Source organism: Amphiprion ocellaris, chromosome 8 (assembly GCF_022539595.1).
Source record: "Amphiprion ocellaris isolate individual 3 ecotype Okinawa chromosome 8, ASM2253959v1, whole genome shotgun sequence".
Lineage (NCBI taxonomy): Eukaryota > Metazoa > Chordata > Actinopteri > Pomacentridae > Amphiprion > Amphiprion ocellaris.
In genome coordinates this window covers 22,580,242-22,598,160 of record NC_072773.1, presented here as the reverse complement: position 1 = coordinate 22,598,160, position 17,919 = coordinate 22,580,242, and the positions used below count along the sequence as shown (strand labels likewise).

The following is a 17,919-nucleotide window of genomic DNA, read 5'->3' as shown; positions in this document are numbered from 1 at the left end:
CTGTTATTTGACTTTCTTAGATGAAGCAACAGCTTCATGTCCTAAACTTTGGAATGTACAATTTGCTCAGGGTTAATGATTATCACGGTTTGTGCATTTTTCATCAACAAGAGACAATCCTCTATTTTTCACTTTGCAAGAGCCATGCAAGCACAACAGCAATGATCAAGCTAATTCTATTTGCAGGTAAGGCACAAACAAAAACGTGAAACCGTTTCCCTTAAAACTATTTTTATCTGATTTTCACTGACTGTATCTGAAACTTTAAAGGTCTTTGTCTATCCCTGGGCAGTTTGGGTGAGTGAATAAACGATGCAGTCACTGGTAACACTGGACAGTCATAGATATCTACTCACTGATTGTTCTTCAAAACTTAATGAAAACAACGTCTATTCTGTCATATGTAGCCTCATCCTCCAGGCTTGTGTGTTATTTCACTAACTGGTCCCAATACAGACCGGGCAATGGGAAATTCATGCCTTCCAATATTGATCCAAACCTTTGCACCCACCTGATCTACGCCTTTTCTGGTATTAACGAAGCAAATGAGTTGGTCACCATAGAGTGGAATGACGAGGTACTCTACAAATCCTTTAACGGACTCAAACAGAGGTCAGTTTGTTTGTCTCTGGCAATACCACTTGTAAAATGTTGTGCAAAATAATCCTTGCTTCCAACTAAATCTGTGTATGCCCACAGGAATCCAAACCTTAAAACACTGCTGGCAGTTGGAGGCTGGAACTTTGGCAGTCAAAAGTGTGATATTTAGCATAAAACATTCAGTAAAGATGAATATAGTGTATAAATGTCTTCTTGATAGAACATTTCTTTCTCCAAACTGCTACCAGGTTCACTACAATGGTGTCAACACAAGCCAACAGGAATACATTTATCCAGTCGTCTATCAAGCTGCTGAGAAAACATGGTTTTGATGGACTAGACCTGGACTGGGAATACCCTGCAGCAAGAGGAAGCCCTCTGGAGGATAAGCAGAGATTCACATTGTTATGCAAGGTCAGATCCAAAGCTATTGCTCTGATGTTCAGCTGATGGTTAACATGAACCATGAAGTGACTTGTTTTTACTTGATTCTGTGGTTTACAGGAGCTGCTGGAGGCCTACATAGCTGAAGAAACATCAACTGGGCGTCCCAGATTAATGATCTCAGCTGCTGTGGCAGCTGGGAAAGGAACCATTGATGCTGGTTATGAAGTCGCAGAGATTGCAAAGTACGCTGATGCTTGATTCCCAACATTACCTCCACAATTAGCTGCTTTTCTGAACTTTGTCACATTTATTTCATCAGGCACCTGGATTTTATTAATGTGATGACATATGACTTTCATGGCACCTGGGAGAGCGTCACTGGACATCACAGCCCTTTATACAATGGGTCCCATGACACTGGGGACCATGTTTACTTAAGTACTGTGAGTACATGAATTCGTTTTTCTGAATACAAAGATTTGCCACTGAAACCAAATCAATCTCTTTCTTAGTAAGTCTATTTCCATCAATCTATTTTTAAACACATTATCAATTTGCAAATAAAAAAGTGGACAAAAAGTTTGAAACATCCCAATAAACACTTCAAAGCTTGATTGAGGCGGAAAACTTGGTGCATCAAAAAAGCTAAATAAAAAGTGCAATGGAAACAGACATAGCAAATGAATCCCTACATGCATAAAGCATGGAACTTAAATGGCTGCTCAACTTCCCATTTAAGAGAGTCATAATTGTGGCTAAGAAAAGAATCATATTTATTTGGATACCTTAATTAAACATAGATGTCATCAGGTTTCCCCACACTGTTCTCAATCAATCAAGGTACGACTGGCACTTTTTTATTTATGTCATTGTATGCCCCTCCTTAACCCTTGTATTCTGGAATACTTTAATTGCACTTGACTGCTCAAACAGCCTCACCAGTTGTTCAAGTCTACTCTCACAACAGTAGTCGGTGAAACATAGATTCACTTCCAGTTTTATTTGCGGGTTTGATAAGAAATTTGCTCTTTTGTCCTCAAAATTTGAAAGTAAATTTATTTCTATTGACATTCCAGGATTTTGCTATGAGATACTGGCGCGACAAGGGAACACCAGTAGAAAAGTTAAATATGGGCTTTGCTACATATGGACGAGCATTTCGACTCTCTACTCAGTCCAGTGATGTTGGAGCACCAGCCAGTGGCCCTGCTGCTGCTGGTGTTTTTACAAGGGAGGCTGGCTTCTTGTCCTATTATGAGGTGACACCAGCAACTCTTTGATGAATTTAATGTTCAGTCTGTGTTTTATTGGTCACTGATAAAATTAAAAGTTACTTTATTGTGAAGTCATCCCACATAAGGCAATGGCATAAAATGTAAAATTTACCCCTCTTTTCAGATTTGTACTTTTCTTAAAGGGGCCACTGTTCACATGATTGAGGATCAGAAAGTTCCTTATGCCACCAAACAAAACGAATGGGCTGGATATGACAACAAAGACAGTTTTCACACCAAGGTAGCGCCGTGTTTGCAAAACCATGTTGCTCAATAATTCTATTGACAGATATCAAATGTATTAAGACAAGTTAAAGATAATGGTGAAGTGCAAATACTGTTGTTGACGTGGTTCGACTATTATTCATTCAGGTCCGTTACCTACAAGACAACAGATTCGGAGGAGCCTTTGTCTGGTCTCTAGACATGGATGACTTTAACGGACAGTTCTGTGGGGAGGGGACTTATACCCTCATCATGTATCTTCGCTCTCTTTTAGGTTTAGGTAAGAAAAATGTATATGTTAAAGCGTTTAATTGGTGTTTATTTTGTTCTGACTATTGTTCATTATAATGCAACTAAATAAATTACAATAACCTAGTATTACTTACATTCCAGGTCTTCCTCCCCTTCCTACTTCAAAAAGCACCCCAAACCCAGTGACTCCATCTCCAAACAAGGATCAACCTCAGACCACACCTCCTCCTAGACCTACATTCATTCCACCATCCAAAACCATTGATAACTTCTGTGCTACAAGGATCGGTGGTGTCTATGCCAAACCTGATGCACCAAATTCTTTTTACAATTGTGCCAATGGCATCACCTGGGTCCAAAACTGCCAAAGTAATTTGGTGTTTAAAGACAGCTGCAAATGCTGTGACTGGCCCTAAAGACTCTCATCATAAATACCACAAGCAGTGAGCTAAAATCGCAAGAATCATTCTTGATTCAATTTGTGTTAAGTTACTTTAAAAATATGAATGCACTACAGTCCTGCAATAATTTCTAGCGTCTTGAAGATTATAAAGTTCAGTTTTTGGTGAGACTGTTTCAGAGAGGTGTTGATTCAAGTTTATGATCATAAGATGGATGTAGGTTTCTGGAGCTTCTACAAATGCTGAAATTACCATCTAATATAATAAATATACTGTAGAAACTCTTCTATGGACGAGGGTTTGCTGCTCTCAAAATGATGCAGTTAGATGTTCAATTTCTCTTTTTTTGAGGTTGCTCGCAGGTGAGTTTTGGGTGTTGATCCAGTTTTGGTTACACATGAAATACAAATGATTGCCTCCAAGACAGACAATTAAAAAGTCATCTGCCCACTGCTCTTGAAATTTTTTAATTTCACCCTGTGTGGTTTGTACCTCTTTACTCTCAACACTAGCCATGTGCCTGCTAGTTTCCCTACTGGCACCATTACTTTTTTTCAACTGTGTTCATTTTCCTTCCGTGTTTCTCTCCATCTGGTTGGCAATTATATTTTGGTACAAATCAACCCATTTTTTAATGGTTCTAACTACATGTAGACTATCCTGAGACTCCACTGAACAATGTTACAAGATTGGTGCAGTTTCTGTCCCTTTATATCTGGCAATACAACCTTCATTCATTTCCACATATTACATATGAAAAGATTACAGTAACATATCACCCTAAATCATACTGTATCAGCTGATGTTTGAAGCCATTACTGAAGCCTCATACTGTATATCAGAAGGTAAGCTGATAGCCACCTATTGAGTGACCCTGCCATGTTTTCTGTGTGGCCACAATATTTTCATTAAAAAAACTATATGTTCCACTGTGTGGGTTTCCTGGTGAGCTCAAAGGTCTTTTATCAGCTACTGTTATTTGACTTTCTTAGATGAAGCAACAGCTTCATGTCCTAAACTTTGGAATGTACAATTTGCTCAGGGTTAATGATTATCACGGTTTGTGCATTTTTCATCAGCAAGAGACAATCCTCTATTTTTCACTTTGCAAGAGCCATGCAAGCACAACAGCAATGATCAAGCTAATTCTATTTGCAGGTAAGGCACAAACAAAAACGTGAAACCGTTTCCCTTAAAACTATTTTTATCTGATTTTCACTGACTGTATCTGAAACTTTAAAGGTCTTTGTCTATCCCTGGGCAGTTTGGGTGAGTGAATAAACGATGCAGTCACTGGTAACACTGGACAGTCATAGATATCTACTCATTGATTGTTCTTTAAAACTTAATGAAAACAACTTCTATTCTGTCATATGTAGCCTCATCCTCCAGGCTTGTGTGTTATTTCACTAACTGGTCCCAATACAGACCGGGCAATGGGAAATTCATGCCTTCCAATATTGATCCAAACCTTTGCACCCACCTGATCTACGCCTTTTCTGGTATTAACGAAGCAAATGAGTTGGTCACCATAGAGTGGAATGACGAGGTACTCTACAAATCCTTTAACGGACTCAAACAGAGGTCAGTTTGTTTGTCTCTGGCAATACCACTTGTAAAATGTTGTGCAAAATAATCCTTGCTGCTAACAAAATCTGTGTATGCCCACAGGAATCCAAATCTTAAAACATTGCTATCGGTTGGAGGCTGGAACCTTGGAAGTCAAAAGTGTGATATTTAGCATAAAACATTCAGTAAAGATGAATATAGTGTATAAATGTCTTCTTGATAGAACATTTCTTTCTCCAAACTGCTACCAGGTTCACTACAATGGTGTCAACACAAGCCAACAGGAATACATTTATCCAGTCGTCTATCAAGCTGCTGAGAAAACATGGTTTTGATGGACTAGACCTGGACTGGGAATACCCTGCAGCAAGAGGAAGCCCTCTGGAGGATAAGCAGAGATTCACATTGTTATGCAAGGTCAGATCCAAAGCTATTGCTCTGATGTTCAGCTGATGGTTAACATGAACCATGAAGTGACTTGTTTTTACTTGATTCTGTGGTTTACAGGAGCTGCTGGAGGCCTACATAGCTGAAGGAACATCAACTGGGCGTCCCAGATTAATGATCTCAGCTGCTGTATCTACTGAGAAAGGAACCATTGATGCTGGTTATGAAGTCGCAGAGATTGCAAAGTACGCTGATGCTTGATTCCCAACATTACCTCCACAATTAGCTGCTTTGGCAAACTTTGTCTTACATTTATTTCATCAGGTACCTGAATTTTATTAATGTGATGACATATGACTTTCATGGCACCTGGGAGAACGTCACTGGACATCACAGCCCTTTATACAATGGGTCCCATGACACTGGGTACCATGTTTACTTAAATACTGTGAGTGCAGGAATTCATTTTTCTGAATACAAAGACCCGCCTCTGATTCCAAATCAATCTCTTTCTTATTAAGTCTATTTCCATCATCATTTCCATCAATCTGTTTTTAAGCATATTATGAATTTACAAAAAAAAATAGTGAATAAAAAGTTTGAAACATCCTAATGAATGTTTCAAAGCTTGACTGAGGTGGAAAACTTGGTGCATCAAAAAAGCTAAATAAAAAGTGCAATGGAAACAGACATAGAAAATTAATCCCTGCATGCACAAAGCATGGAACTTAAATAGCTGTTCAACTTTCTATTTAAGAGATTCATAATTGTGGCTAAGAAAAGTATCACATTTATTTGGATACCCGAATTAAACATAACGTCATCAGGTTTTTCACACTGTTCTCAATCAGTCATTGATACTTTAATTGCACTTGACTGCTCAAATAACATCACCAGCTGCTCAAGTTGACTCTTACAGCAGTAGTTGGTGAAATATACATTCATTTCCATTTCTATCTGCTGGTTTGATAAGAAATCTGCAAACTTTTTCTAAGAAGTTGAGAGTGAATGTAATTTCTGTCTATTAACATTCCAGGATTTTGCTATGAGATATTGGCGCGACCTCGGAACACCAGTAGAAAAGTTAAATATGGGCTTTGCTACATATGGACGAGCATTTCGACTCTCTACTCAGTCCAGTGAGGTTGGAGCACCAGCCAGTGGCCCTGCTGCTGCTGGTGTTTTTACAAGGGACGCTGGTGTCTTGTCCCATTATGAGGTGAAATCGGCAACTCTTTGATGAATGTAAAGCTCAGTCTGTGTTTTATTGGTTACTGATAAAAATTAACAGGGATTTTACTATGAAGTCAACCCTCAGACCCTTAAGTCAATGGCATAAAATGTAAAATTTACCCCTCTTTTCAGATTTGTACTTTTCTTAAAGGGGCCACTGTTCACATGATTGAGGATCAGAAAGTTCCTTATGCCACCAAACAAAACGAATGGGCTGGATATGACAACAAAGACAGTTTTCACACCAAGGTAGCGCCGTGTTTGCAAAACCATGTTGCTCAATAATTCTATTGACAGATATCAAATGTATTAAGACAAGTTAAAGATAATGGTGAAGTGCAAATACTGTTGTTGACGTGGTTCGACCATTATTCATTCAGGTCCGTTACCTACAAGACAACAGATTCGGAGGAGCCTTTGTCTGGTCTCTAGACATGGATGACTTTAACGGACAGTTTTGTGGGGAGGGGACTTATACCCTCATCAAGTATCTTCGCTCTCTTTTAGCTTCAAGTAAGAAAAACTTTGTTCAAACATTTCTTTCGTGTTTATTTTGACTTTTGTTCATCATAATGTAGCTAAAGAAATGATAATAATTTAGTATTACTTACATTCCAGGTCTTCCTCCCCTTCCTACTTCAGAAAGTACCCCAAACCCAGTGACTCCATCTCCAAACAAGGATCAGCCTCAGACCACACCTTCTCCCAGACTTACATTCATTCCGCCATCCAAAACCACTGATAACTTCTGTACTACAAGGATTGGTGGTGTCTATGCCAAGCCTGATGCACCAAGTTCTTATTACAATTGTGTCAATGGCATCACCTGGGTCCATAACTGCCAAAGTAATTTAGTCTTTAAAAACAGCTGCAAATGCTGTGACTGGCTCTAAAGACAGCAATTGCTTAAGCTTACTTTTGCCCCAAAACTGCTCCAAGTCTGTTGACCGTAGATAAAACACTCAGAGTTTGTTTAAATTGGACCACAAAGTCTGTCAAATTCAAGATGTAAACAAATAAATAGCAAAGCTGTCCTTATAGGAAATTAGACTTGACTGTTATACTCTGATGCACTCACTCTGTACATCTGATAAGCTTAGAATTTAATGATAAGATAGGCATATGGGAGCTCACACAAAAGGAATCTTAAAAGTCCGGTTTGTTGGATTTAGAGAGACCTATTGGCAGAACTGACAGATACATTAAAAATATGACTGTGTACACCTCTGTGTAATTACCTGAAGAACTGCTGTGTTTTTAACTTAGCATGAACCCTTTTCATCTAAAGAGGGAGCGGGTCCGCTTCCATGGGGTCCGCCATGTTTCTACAGTAGCCTTGAACAGACACACTAGATCTAGATCTATGTTATGTTTTAGCAGCTAACACAGTTACTCCCAAATATTTGGTGGGGAAGGTGATGAGTATTCAGACGGTTGCAGTCTGCAACCTCACCACTAGATGATACTAAATCCAACACACTGCACCTTTAATTATTCTCCATTCTCAAATTATTTTGTCCACAACCCAAAGATATATCCATTTACTGTCATATAGGAGTAAAGAAACCAGAAAACATTCAAATTTGAGAAGTTGGAATGTGAGAATTTTGACTTTTTTTCTTTAATAATTACTCAAACTGATTAGTTATCAAAATAGCTGCTGATTAATTCAGGAATTGACAACTTAGTGATTAATCATCTTTCATTGTGAAGACGATATGTTTTTCTTTGCATTACTCCTGCAAGCCACACTCATGCAAAACCCTAAACACCCTTTTAGGTGTAGCAACTGCAGAATCTGGCAGTTACAGGTCTAGCTACATTCTGTTTGTCCCTGGAAAATGAGCCTGAAACATTGAGTGCAGCATTTTACGTTTGGTTAAACAGTTCAGTACTGCTCCAACTGTTTCATAAGTTTGTAAATGCTATCATCTATTGTTTGTGTTAGGATTAGTAAGTAAGTTCTTTGCACAAAACACATCCAAATTTACCTCATAACTTTAATTTATTTGCTTATTGTGTGAGTTTGGGTTTGATGATATACCTCTGTTTGCAAGTCTGGGAAGTCACATTTTCTCACAAGTGCATGAACAACTCATCCAAGCAGCACTAATGGTAAAAAAAAAAGTGCCACACACTGATAATGTATCTTCAGCAAAAACAAACAAATAAAAAATAAAACACCAAGACATTTACACTACTGGTTTTTACATAGCAGACTTGGCCATTATGTATCTATTGTCTCAATCAGCTTCTTGTTAAGAACATGAGAACTTTTTTTCCACATTCATGTCAATCTTAGTTATTTTACAATTTCTGAATGTGGTTTGTCTGTGACCTTTTCTCTGGTTTTAAGTTTTCGGGCTTTAGGTGATGTCCAGAACTAAATATACCAATCAAGATCATCACTATAGAGAACCCAAGTCAGCCCAGAAACTTTTGCACTTTATTCAATAAGTAACAAAACCTTAGCAAGTTTTCCCCCTTTATTGCTTTTAACATTTATTCATGGCCAATATAATTTGGCTTTTATGACATGACTTAACAAAAAAAGACTATTTAATATCAAAGTGAAATATTTTTAACAAAGTAATGTCAATTAATGAAAAATTTTAAATGTAAAATAGGTAATTACATAAGCACTCCCTCTCCCCATCTTTAAAGCAACTCGCCTAATTAAACCCAGGTTCAGCCAGTTGATGCTAGAAGTCACACAATTAGTGAAATGGAGATCATCTGACTGCAATGAATGCATTTCATATGATTGTAGTATAAAGACACCTGTATCTGGAAGGTCCAGTAACTGGTGAATCTGTACTACTGGCTATGACAGTATCATGAAAACTAAACCAAGCAACTCTGTGATCAGTGTTGTTGAAAAGCACATGTCAGCAGATGGATGTAAGAAAATATCCAAGTCACGGAATATTCATTGGAGTACAGTTAAATTCATCATTAAGAAATGAAAGGAATATGGCACACGAGTGAGTCATCAGTAAAGACACTAATAAGGACACCAAGACTATGACTCTTCCGAAGGACAAGTTTCAGCTGCTGAAATGGGAGAAACTGTGCATTCAACAACTGTTGCTGGTTCTTCACCAGCCAAAGCTTTATGGGAGAGTGATAGAGAGAAAGCCACTATTATAAAACACTCATATTAAATCTCGACTCAAGTTCACCAGAAGGCATGTGGGAAACTGAAGTCAACCGGAAGAAAGTATTCTGGTCTAATGAAATCAAAACTGAGCTTTTTGGTTATCACACTAAACACTATGTTTGGTGGACACCAAACACTGCTCATCATCACAAACACACAAGCACGGTGGTGGCGGCATCATGATGTAAGAACGCTTCTCAGCAGAAGGCCCTGGAAGGCTTGTAAAGGTACAGGATAAAATAAATGCAGCAAAGTACAGAGAACTCGTGGACAACCTGATGCAGTCTGCAAGAGAACTGTGACTTGGGAGAAGATTGGTTTTTCAGGAAGACAATGACCTGAAGCATACAAATGTAAATGTTTTGGGGTGGCCAAGTGAGAATTTGGGGATGTACTCATAAATGGTTGTTCACTCATGATCCAAATGCAATCTGACGGTTTTACAAAAAAGAATAGGGTAAAACTTCCTGATGTATCCAGATGTACAAAGCTGACTGAGATCTATTTGCACAAGCCCATTGTTGTATTAGTCACTTAAAGTGGATCTGCTAAATGCTGGTTGAAGGGGATGGACACTTTGGCAATCACATATTTTACCATTTATATTTTACTATTTGTATAAATTGTACTCTGTAGATTATTATTTTAAACATTGTTGAAAAAGCAAAATTATATTCATCATGATTCAATGAGACAAAGTAATTGAAGCAGAAAACATCAAAAGGGGGTAAATACTTTTTAAAGGCACTGTAACCACGCGCCCATCGTATTAACACAAAAGAGGCCATTTAGAACTGAATCTTGTATTTATACTTTACACTTTTAAGAGCTAATAAAGCTACCATGTAGTTTTTTTATGCTGTTGATGTACTTATAAATGAATAAAATAAATGTTACCATAATAAAACATATTTAAATGCCTCTTCATAATTTAAGTTAGGTAATAAACTAATGCCTGTTGCTACTTTGCTGTTTAATACAAACAAGAATTTGAGGAAATTGTGGTTTCATCAGTGTCTTTTATTTGGTCCAGAATTACATATTGTATAATTCATCATATGGCAACAGGTGTATTACTCAAAGCACAATGTAATTAATTTTTTTAAATGGGCGTTTAGAGACAGTGTGGGAATTGAAAACACATTTGCAAATCTGGATTAATTTTAATTAGACAATCAGTGATGCACAGCATTCTCTAAAAGACGAATGATTATTCAACAAGAAATAAAATACATTTAAAAATTATTTATGCAGTCATCTGTTCAAAATTATATGTACAGCAATCGCTGTACTGTAATTAATACAATATTTTCAGCAGCTCAAAAAATATTTACTCATTTCTTCATATATACCGTCATAAATTTTTACAAAAAAATCCTTACAGCAGTCTACCACATAAGCTTAATTTCAACTCGTAAGTGTTCTACATAGTAGATCCACAATTATTTCATTACAGCAAAGTCCATAATGTATCTGATCAATATATTTTGTTTTTGAAATTTACCAATAAAGTTGTGGTTGAAATTAAATAGCATAACAATAAATGCTTTTTTTTTGTTTCATTCAAGTCTGTTTTATTCTATTCATATAGTGTCAAATCATAACATTTGTCACCTCAGAGCGCTCTACATACTTTGCAGTTTAATATCAACACTTCCAGTTCTTTAGAGTTCGTGGACAGAGCTGTGTGGCTCTGGGAGTTTCTGAATGTCACAGTTCTGAATCAGATTGAAAAAAAATACCACAAATTCCTCATAATTCTTCTTGGAAATTCTTTCATTGATGCCATGGAATCTAAAAAGGACAAAAAATGCATTTCCTTCATGGTGTGCAGGAAACATATCTACAAAAATACAGTTTCCTTCATTTGATTTCTTCTTGCTATCTTTGCTGAACAACAGCTTTGAAGTACTGGAGTGAAGAAGTGGAACTCACACATGGAATTCTTCCTAGTATATTTGCTCCTTAACAACTTTAAGGCTGAACATTGTAAGTAGGTCAAACTGTTACAGCACAACCTGCTTAAACATGGGACCAGCAGCAGCAAGCTCTCCTTTGTTTAAGAAGTTGACTTCTTGTCACACCTCATTGTTATTCTGCACAAGCAGTTTAAGATGACTACAGAAGGCTTTGTTGAAACTATTTGATTCAGTGTTAAACGTAATAAATTCTTACCTCTGAGGATCACCAGGTTTAAACCAGGCAGGGGCGAAGCGATAAATATTACTGGTCAGATCTTTGAAGTGTCGACTGTCTGTGTTCCCAACACAGATACCTGCACATTTAAACATTATATCAAATCTATTTATCAAGTACTTTGGAAAACTTTGACATAAAAAAACTCAAATGAATACAATTAAGTCTAATTGAATTCTACCTGGAGCAACTGTCACTGTTGGAAACATGTCCAACACCGTTTTCTTAATGATCTGATAGCCAAAGGACTTCTCATCAGCAGAGCTGACAGGCAGAGGGTCGAATCCTTCAACCAGCTCTATCTTCACTCTCTGGTCCGCCACTGTAGCATGGATGAGGTCCAGGACCTGGACAGAACAGCATTTTATTCAACTCACAGTGTTGGCAGTGAGACATCAGGAACTGTCAAAAAGGACAATCAAATTTCTGACTGTACCTCCTGTAATGACTGTGCTGAGTGGATTCTTAGATTCACATGAGCTTCAGCCAGGGAAGGGATGACATTCACCTACAAGAAGGGAGAAAATGTTACATTTTTTATCAGGAAACGCAAATTGCTTGTACTTCTTATGAATGCATCCCATTGTAAATTAATTCCATACTTTAACTCCTGCATTAAACATGGTGACTGCTGTGGTTGTCCTGACAAAAGCATTAGTGTTCTCTTGTCTTTCAAGTAGCCTGCAAAATAAAACATACCAACTGTTGTATTCCAATGGACACAATTAGAAGAAAACATGCTGAATGAATCTTGGGGTGTAATTACCTGCCTAGGAGTGGGGAGAACAGCCACAAATTCGACATTACAAACTTCATTGGGAGCTTGAACTGAAGTCAAAGAATGAGTATAAGAACAGGAAGATATAATATGCCACTAGTGAACAAATGCTTGGTTCCACCTACCTTATGAGCCAGATGCTCAAAGGTGTAACGCTCAGGACCAAGACCAAATAACCTGGGCATGGGGTTCTCCTCTAGTCTGAGGAAACAGCGTGACACAGTCTAAGTGTTATAGCACATAGAGTAGCAAAACTGTAGAAAATAGTCAATACTATAACATGTACACAGACATGAAACACAAGTCATCACAGAAATTAGAAGGTAATAGACAATGTTCATGTCACCTTTTGACTGCTGCAGCCAAGATCCCAATGCTGGTCTCCCTGGGAGGCATTGAGGCATGACCAGGGAGCATAGACACAGTAAGTTTCACAGTGGCTGAGCCCTTTTCACTTACTCCAATTCTGCAACACATGTACACAGAATGTCAGACAATTACATCTTCACACAACTTGCATTACGGCATCTGTCATAGGGCCACGTTTTTGTGTTGACTATTATATTTTTCAGATTTGTTAATTTATTGCAGTGATGTACATTTTGCCAGAAAGAAAGGGGTGGGACTGAGCATCTTTTTCTTCACACATGAAGCAAAACGAACAGAATGGGACATCAGTAAAGCCTCTGACCTCACATTGCAAGTAGAAATGTTTTGTTATTTTCCTTGAGTGAGAATAAATTAGCCAAATGAAAGCAGTGAAATCAGCAGCTGCAGTGTTGGGAGTTGCAACATCAGACGGCAGGTTCTCACAGAGCTGCAGGTCCATCGAGGCCGCTGATGATTCCATCAATTACAGCGAGACCCTCATCAAGGACAAATGCCAGTTGAACACCATTTTGCTTCAGTATACGCACGATGTTCTTTGCCCCGTTGAGACCACTGACCTTCAAAAAAAAAAATTCAGCACCTCATACATTGATACACAAGAGTTCATGACGTCAAAATGAGAGGTGTATGAATAGTTAGCATACTTCTTCATCATGACCAAGACCAATGTAAAATCCCCTGCGTGGCGCATAGCCTTTTATCAGCAAGTACTCCAGCGCTTGAAGTATTCCCTAGACAAAATAAAGCATTATTATTAGCCTGACCCACACATATACATACATATACAAGCATACAACTCAACTCTGTTCAGCAGTAATCTCACACAAAATGCCACTTGTTTTCTCACCATTACAGAGCCCTTGTCATCTATGGTCCCTCTGCCATAGATGAAGCCATCCATCTCCTTGGCAGAAAATGGTGGTGCCTCCCAGCCATCTGACTCTGTGGCAGGTACCACATCGATGTGGGCCAGCAGCAGGTATGGCACCAGGTCAGGCTGTGATCCTTGTACCCGAAACAGGTGGCTGTAGTTGCCCACCAATTCATGATGAACCAAGCTTGAAGAGAAAACTGTAGGAAAGGCTGATGAAGGGGAAAGGGGACAAGCTTATCAGGGGAGCCTTTCCATGGTTGTGTGAAAAAAGCTGGATAAAATCTGCAGAGTGATTTTAACAAAAAAGCTGTGCTAGAAACTGCAGCATGAACGCTAAAACTTTCCTCTTCTTTGAATCTGCCAAATGTTTTTACCTTTTCACTCTTCTTAAAGGAGAATCACAAATGCAACAATTTCAGACTAATTTTGCGATACTAAACTGAAGATGAACTATTACTTGATTAACTAGAAACATAATAATTATTAATATTGCATGATCTCTGCCTTAATATTTAAATTTGTCAATTTAATCTCATAACCACTAATATTCTAGGGCCTTCACATTAATATCATATATAGTCAGGTAAAGTTTCATTTTCCATAGCTTTGTGTAGAGTTTAGTTCTTTAATATTTAAATTACTATTTTTAGCAGGTCATAACATAAGTTCTAAGTTAGTGAGATTAATCCAATTAATTCTTAATATTGTAGTGTGTCTTAAAGTCAACAGTTAAGCTTGTCAAGCAAATGCATAATGCCACTCCGATTTTTATATTTGAAAGCCCTCTTGCACAACTGCTGTAGCTTCAAATGTGCTATATAAACAACAGTGGATAGACTATACTTGACTTTTGAACTGTTGGTCAACTGTGCTTTGCCTTTTCCATTTTTTTCTGGCAGTATATGTAAACAATAAAAGTAAGTAAGTAATCAATTGAAAAAATAGTTTGCACATAGTTAAGGCACCAAAACACCAAGTCAAATGCCTTGCATGTGATAATCTACCCCTGCAATAAAACCAAAACTGATTAATAGCTTACTAGATAAGGACCATCTTTTGTTCCCTATTTTTTTTTTAATTTTACGTAAGGTTGTCTGCATTTTTAATCATCTCATTTTAATTAATTTCTCTTCTATTTTATTATATACTTTGTTACTTCGATGCTTTTATTTTCTCATCTAGTCTTATTTAGCTGTTCTAGTTAATCAGTGTTAATTATTACATAAATCTTTGTGCATTGTATCCACATTGTCTGTACTTCTGTTGGCTAATTTATTAATTTAATTATGATTACATGTTTAATTTTATTTTATTGTTGAGTGGTCTTTCCAGCATTTCGAATAGTCTCTCTGTACAATACGGTGCTATGTAAATAAAGACTGTCATAATATTTAATTTCAAATAAACCACAAGTGGATACTTGTGGTTCAACAAGAATTAAAACGTCACATGACCTTAGTCCAAACAGTCTGCTGACAGAGATTGAGATTTTGACTAAGGTGACTTACAATATAATTAACATATGAACATAATTATATTACATTTTCAGCAGTGTGGATGAAGTAACTCAGATGAGGCTGGGAGCAGCAGGGCAATATCAGTTATTGATAGCTACGTAGCTAATGTTAGCTTAAGTTTGTAGCTAACTAGTAGCTCTTTAAATACAAAGTTAGCAGCTAAACTAGTTCACAGGTTAGCTGTTAAATTTATCTAACGGTTAGAGTGTGCTACAGGTAACCAGGTCCGTCGTGTTAGAGTCTCTAGTCGTTGTAAACTAGCTACATGGTGAACATTAGCAGGTAAACCGCTAGTTTGAGGGGTTTTGGTGCCGTATTTACCTTTTCGGAGGAACCTGTCAAACTCCAACAGCGCGGTGGTGTTTATCTCTGTTTCTGAGAAAGACACTGTGGGGATCCGGATAGCCTCTAGATGAATGAAGACACATACACTGTCTTTTACCGAAGGTCTGTTCACAACTCTTTAAACCAGGAACGAGCTTTCTATCCACACAGGGTTACATAGCTAGGTTAGCGGTTTAGCTAAACCGCAGCTAAAGTTACCTTTGAAATTAGCCAGAAGCTCCTCTCTCTGATGGTGGTCGATGACAAGCGAGATGTTGTTCGTCTTCTCCCAGTGGGCGAGTTGAAGTCCGACATTTACGTCCAGTGATAGAGTCCTGATAGACGCTACAGTAAATAGCAACAGGACTGTAATAAGGAGGCTACTAAGAATAATCTTTAAAAACTTCCATATTTTCAATTTTGAACCTGAATCCGTCATCGTAAATGTATTTGTTGTGGCAGCAGAACTCGTTGACTGACACGGTGTACAGACTGAATTATTTGGCTTTTGTGTTGAACAAGAGCCACCTGCTGGCCTGCAGGAAACCCTTACAATCTACTGCACCAGATAGTTCATCTGTGCAGCAGGCTTTATTGCCCCGTCACCCACTTCGTTATCAGTGCCATCATTTTGGTAAGAAGCACCAATAAAACTTGTAACCCTCCTCATGACATGCAGTAAAAGTGGATTTTACAATATCACAGATCCATAGATTTTTTTTATTTTTTTTAATCAGCATGTATTCTTTAAAATAGAATGATTTTATTGGCATTACACACAGCGGAGTACAAACCAGTTTTAGGGGCAGACATCAATGGTGCTATATATATTTTAAAAAACAAAACAAAAGAAGTAAGCACAGAATATGTAAATATAAACGTCAAATTTTAAATATAAAAATTTGCACTGCGCTGAATCCCAAAGCATGAATGGCTGTACATGTAGGAGTAATAAAATGTCAACACACACACACACATATATATATATATATATATATATAGAGAGAGAGAGAGAGACAGAGAGAGAGAGAGAGAGAAAAATAAAAATTCTATGTAGCATATTGCAGTGCGTTCCAGGACAAGAAAAAAATAAAGTGTCTCAGTAATGTCCTGGCAAGCCAGCTTCAAAATCTTGTGTTTACTTTTATTTCATTCAGAATTAAATGTTGTAAAGTTCATCACACAACAAGCATGTTCACATATATTTTTTAACAATGCCTGTCAAAAGACTGTGTGCCAATTCAAATCAAATTTTAAAATCTGGATTAATTTTAATGAGATAGTCAGTGATGCACAGCGTTCTGTAAAAGATGAATTACTATTCAACAAGAAATTTTTGTAGTCATTTTTTTGAAATTAGGGTGCACCATGGTCATTGTACAGTAAATAACAGAATTATCAGCAGCCCAACAAATATTTCATTGTATTTAATTGTACCTGTCAGCAGTCTACCACATGATCTTAATCTCAACTTTCTGGTTTCTACATATCCACAATTATTTCATTACAGCAAAGACCAATTCTGTATCAGATCAATAGAATTAGATGGTGAAATTTAGTTGTAAAGGTGCCAAACCATGGTCTTACTTTTGTTTAAATTAACCAGATTAATAATAACAGGCTTTTTAATGTAAATTGATTTGATTCTTTATTCTTTATAAAGTGCGTATTCATAACATTTGTCACATCAGAGCACTTTATATAATTTGCATTTGTCTGGCTGGTTATCAACGCTGTCAGGTCCGTAGAGGTCATGGACAGAGCTGTGTGGCTCTGGAAGTTTCTCAATGCCACAGTTTTGAATCAGATTGAAATAAAATACCACAAGTTCCTCATAATTCTTCTTTGAAATCCTTTCATTGATGCCATGGACTCTTAAAAAAAAAAAAAAAAAAAAAAAAGAAGAAAGTCCCCTTCATGGTGTGCAAGGAAAATAAAACACTTTTCCTTCGTTTGATTTCTTATTGCTATCTTTACTAATAATAACTTTGTACTACTAGAGTTAAGAAGTGAAAAATGCACATGGAATTCTTCCTACTGTATTTGATCTGTATGAACTTAAAGGCTGAACATTGTAAGTAGGTCAAACTGTTACAGCACAACTTGTTTAACCGTGGGACCAGCAGCAGCAAGCTCTCCTTTGTCTAAGAAGTTCTTGTCACACCTCATTGTTATTCTGCACAAGCAGTTTATGATGACTACAGAAGGCTTTATTGACACTATTTGATTCAGTGTTAAACGTAATAAATTCTTACCTCTGAGGATCACCAGGTTTAAACCAGGCAGGGGCGAAGCGATAAATATTACTGGTCAGGTCTTTGAAGTGTCGACTGTCTGTGTTCCCAACACAGA

The 17,919-nt window shown here is 37.4% G+C and overlaps 3 protein-coding genes across 3 annotated transcripts; 2 read left to right on the top strand and 1 right to left on the bottom strand.

Moving 5' to 3' along the window:
- Window positions 1–55: 55 nt before the first annotated feature.
- LOC111577396 (chitotriosidase-1-like) lies at window positions 56–3,592 on the top strand. Its single transcript, XM_023283644.3, has 11 exons — window positions 56–186; window positions 271–297; window positions 408–612; window positions 700–756; window positions 849–1,014; window positions 1,105–1,229; window positions 1,307–1,430; window positions 2,064–2,246; window positions 2,386–2,502; window positions 2,634–2,766; window positions 2,880–3,592. Exons 1-11 carry the CDS (start codon window positions 162–164, stop codon window positions 3,152–3,154), a joined length of 1,437 nt encoding a protein of 478 aa, XP_023139412.2. The 5' UTR covers window positions 56–161; the 3' UTR covers window positions 3,155–3,592.
- Window positions 3,593–4,131: 539 nt separating this feature from the next.
- Window positions 4,132–8,515, top strand: LOC111577395 (chitinase-3-like protein 1). Its single transcript, XM_023283643.3, has 11 exons — window positions 4,132–4,297; window positions 4,382–4,408; window positions 4,519–4,723; window positions 4,811–4,867; window positions 4,960–5,125; window positions 5,216–5,340; window positions 5,420–5,543; window positions 6,132–6,314; window positions 6,461–6,577; window positions 6,709–6,841; window positions 6,947–8,515. The coding sequence occupies exons 1-11, from the start codon at window positions 4,132–4,134 to the stop codon at window positions 7,219–7,221; spliced, it is 1,578 nt and encodes a 525-aa protein (XP_023139411.2). The 3' UTR covers window positions 7,222–8,515.
- Window positions 8,516–10,487: 1,972 nt separating this feature from the next.
- On the bottom strand, window positions 10,488–16,091 carry LOC111577398 (N-fatty-acyl-amino acid synthase/hydrolase PM20D1.2). Its single transcript, XM_023283650.3, has 13 exons — window positions 15,787–16,091; window positions 15,565–15,651; window positions 13,700–13,935; window positions 13,497–13,583; window positions 13,276–13,409; window positions 12,809–12,928; window positions 12,588–12,663; window positions 12,451–12,512; window positions 12,287–12,365; window positions 12,121–12,192; window positions 11,866–12,031; window positions 11,664–11,763; window positions 10,488–11,282 (listed from the first exon to the last, which is right to left on the bottom strand). The coding sequence occupies exons 1-13, from the start codon at window positions 16,004–16,006 to the stop codon at window positions 11,153–11,155; spliced, it is 1,569 nt and encodes a 522-aa protein (XP_023139418.2). The 5' UTR covers window positions 16,007–16,091; the 3' UTR covers window positions 10,488–11,152.
- Between the last annotated feature and the right edge of the window lie 1,828 nt (window positions 16,092–17,919).